Source organism: Sarcophilus harrisii, chromosome 4 (genome assembly GCF_902635505.1).
Source record: "Sarcophilus harrisii chromosome 4, mSarHar1.11, whole genome shotgun sequence".
Lineage (NCBI taxonomy): Eukaryota > Metazoa > Chordata > Mammalia > Dasyuromorphia > Dasyuridae > Sarcophilus > Sarcophilus harrisii.
In genome coordinates this window covers 464339658-464343222 of record NC_045429.1, presented here as the reverse complement: position 1 = coordinate 464343222, position 3565 = coordinate 464339658, and the positions used below count along the sequence as shown (strand labels likewise).

At 44.7% G+C, this 3565-nt stretch overlaps 1 protein-coding gene across 1 annotated transcript; it reads left to right on the top strand.

The window, feature by feature from the left end:
* The first annotated feature begins 474 nt into the window (after window positions 1-474).
* Window positions 475-1768, top strand: LOC100926766 (keratin-associated protein 12-1-like). Its single transcript, XM_023503874.2, has one exon. It carries the CDS (start codon window positions 892-894, stop codon window positions 1411-1413), a length of 522 nt encoding a protein of 173 aa, XP_023359642.1. The 5' UTR covers window positions 475-891; the 3' UTR covers window positions 1414-1768.
* The last annotated feature ends 1797 nt before the right edge of the window (window positions 1769-3565 follow it).

The window sequence follows — 3565 nt, the reverse complement described above, 5'->3', positions numbered from 1 at the left end:
GCCTTTAATTGGGGAATAACTTGTGGTATAGGATGTGATTGAATACCATTGTGCTGTAGAACACAGAGAAAGTTTCAAAAAAACCTAAGAAGACTGCTTTGAAGTGATACAGAGGGAAATGACTAGAAACAGGAGCATGGTGTGTATTACAGTATCAATATTTCAAATAAAAACAATTAAGATATAAGAACTCTGATAAACTAAATGAGCAAACATAGTCCCAGAGAGTTCATGATGAATCAGAGAACAAACTAAAATGAAGCATGACAAATATATTTTGAATCTGATAAATTTGGGAATTTGTTTGGTTTGGGTATAATTATATGGTATAAGGGTTTTTCTTTCCTTTTCTTTCTCTTTCTCATGGGCAAGAAGGAAGGAAGAGGGAAAGAGAAAAAATAAACATCTGATCATGGAAAAAACAAACAAAATGAAGAAGTTGGATTGTTTAAAAAGAGGATAAGGGTCAGTTTGAGAGAGAATTGGTGACATGTTAAAATCATACCCATTAGATGTGCCTTTAGATTCTTTTAGATTGCAAGGACTTCATTTTTTAAAAATAGTTCACCCATTTCTTACAAGCAGTATACAAATATGTTGTATGGATACAAGATATCCCTTTCCCCAGGAAATGAAGGCTGAGAGATGGAGGCACAAATTATGCTCAAGAGTCAGTGCAGGTTATCTGAGTCAACTCTCATAGGAAGTTATACAGCAGGGTCATAAGGTGTTGGGAGAGAACATGGAGAAAACACCAAGAAGGAAGGAAAGCCACTCTGTGGATGGGACATTCTCCAGAGGAGTATAAAAGCCTTAAGCAGAGAAGGAGCACTTCAAACCCATCCCTCCTCCTCTGCTCCTCTCCTGAAAAAAACCATCCATCCACCCACCATGTGCCACACCAGCTGCTCCTCTGGCTGCCAGCCAACCTGCTCCGTGCCCGTGTGCTGCAAGCCCGTCTGCTGTGTCCGTCCTTGCTGCCGCCCGGCCTCCTATGTGACCCTGCTGTGCCGCCCAGCGTGCCCTGTGGTGACCAGCTGCCAGGCAGTCTGTGGAGCTGGAAGCTGTTCCCCCTCCTGTTGCGTGTCCAGCCCTTGCCAGTCCAGCTGCTGCCAGGCTAGTCCCTGCAGCCCCTCTTGTGTGTCCAGCCCCTGCCAGTCCAGCTGCTGCCAGGCTAGTCCATGTAGCCCCTCTTGCTGTGTGTCCAGCCCCTGCCAATCCAGCTGCTGTGTGTCCAGCCCCTGCCAGTCTGCCTGCTGCGTGCCTGTCTGCTGCAAACCTGCTGTGTGCGTGCCTGTCCGCTGCAAACCTGTGACCTGTGGGTTCCCCTCCTGCCAGGTCTCCTGCTGCCAACCAGTTTCCTATACAACCTTGATCTGCAGACCCACCTGTGCCCCTTCCTGCAGCTGCTGAGCAGGAGTGAGTCCTCCAAGCCATCCACTCAGAGTCCAGATGAGACTGGAGCCCCCTGACCTGGGTCATTGTGGCCACAGCTCTGCAGATCCCCTAGAACTCTGTAAGCTTTCCCTGGCCACACAAAGCAGGGCTATGGATCCAGTCAACAGGAGCTTCCATTTCCCCCATCCCCCTCCCCTGTGACCCACAGAACAAAGATCCTCACTGTAGATACTTTGGCTCTGCTCATTGTCCACTTTGCCTGAGGGTGGATCTTCTCTCAAAAGGCCATCCCATTGGATGTTTGCTGTTGGAATCAGCCTTGGTCAGAAGCAAGGTTGAACTAATAAATCAGTGGGATCTGCCATATACATGTCTACTTCTCATTCTTTGCTTTCACTTCTATAAATTCTAAAGTTCTTCCTTTACTTTTCAGTTTTTCTCTTCACATGCTGCCAATGTGGGTCCTCGAGGGAAAGCACATAATGGAAGCAAAGTGTACTCCAAGAGTCCCATGTTTTCTTCCATTATTGAGTAGGGCAGGAAGTGGGTGAAAGGCACTGTCATCTTAAAGAGCTACTATTCATGGATCACTGGGGTCGGCTTCTTCAATCAATTCTGAGGCTTTTTCTGGGCACACAAAAGAGATGTATCATTCTAGCAGGTGATTTTCTTAAAACTTATAGGAAGACAATTATCGAAAACCTCAATCCTCTTAATACTCTCCACTTAAGAACAGTTCTCCTCCCTATTATAGCATGCAAAAACTGGTAATAATATCCTAAAAAATATGTGATGATGCTTTTAATATATCTGTTATAATTTTTTTTTATTTCATTGGAATGCACTCTAAACCTCTTTCCACAAAAAAAAAAAAACTTCTATATTACCCCCAGATGAGGAAGTAATAATGTGGTCAAAAGGTATATGATCAATCAATATACAAGCATTTATTGAGCCCCACTTATGGACCAGATCCTATGCTAACCACAAAACAAAAACAAAAAGTGGTTCAATAATCCCTGCCTTAGGGAACTTCCATTTTATCAACAAAGACAATACATGTAAACATACACAAAATTAATGCAAGGTGAAATCTGGCATTAATAAGTAGGAGGAGTTAAATTTTAAAGTAAATCAGGACAGGGGGAGCCACAATGGCAAAGTAGAAACAGTAACTCACCCAAATTCTTATAATATTTCCCTCCAAACAACTTTATAATAACCCTCAAATAAAATTTTGGAGTGGCAGAGCCAACAAAAGGTCAAGGTGATACATTTTCCAGCTCAAGACGATTTAGGATTGTCAACAGAAGAGCTATGCCATACCAGAGCAGGGACTGACCCAGAAAGCCAGCTGAGGCAGCACTGGTAATGGGCTTCAAAATGTAGCAGCAGCAGCAGCAGCAAGTTCAGAAACAGTAAGAGAGTAGGACAATTGGTAAGAAAGAGATTACAGGGGACCCTTCCCTGGCACTGGGTACAGCTGGCACTGACTGGCCACAGCTCTGGGTGATAGTTCTGGGGTAGAGGGAAGTGCCCAAGGTCAGTCATAGGGGAGCAGAGGAACAGGTCCCAGTTACAAGGCAAAGAAAAACATTACTTCTTATGGCTACAGGAGAGCAAAAGTCCTGGTCACAGGTCCAGGATGAAGAGGGGCACTAGCACTTGTGGCTGTAGGGGAGCAGGGACCTTTCCTGGATAAAAAGCAGAATATAGACCAGGAGAGAACACACCATTTCCCAAATCACATCATCTTGTGTGATGACCGCGTATTTTAAAATCAGCCAGAGTCAAGAATTCAGGTTAAGGAAAAATCTTCAATCTTTATTCTCAGTAGAGGAGAAGGGGGATCGAAGGTAAAGGGGGATCGCGATAGCAATGTCCACAACAAGAAGCCAGCCAGCAGTCTCTCTCTCCACCTCTCTTCCTGCCTCCACCCACCAAAATCATCATTTCCTATACAACACATCAGGATTTGCACAAAGAGTAGGTGGGGGCCATTCTTTCTCCAAACATATATATTAGGGTTAGGTGGTCATGCCATCCCTGACTCCTCAGGGAGATCAGAACCTTGGAAGCACTGAAAATTTGTAGATACTCTGGAACTACTTCTGAAAACAGCAACATGAAAAAACCTGAAGCTTGGGACAGTGCCTCCCTAACCCCC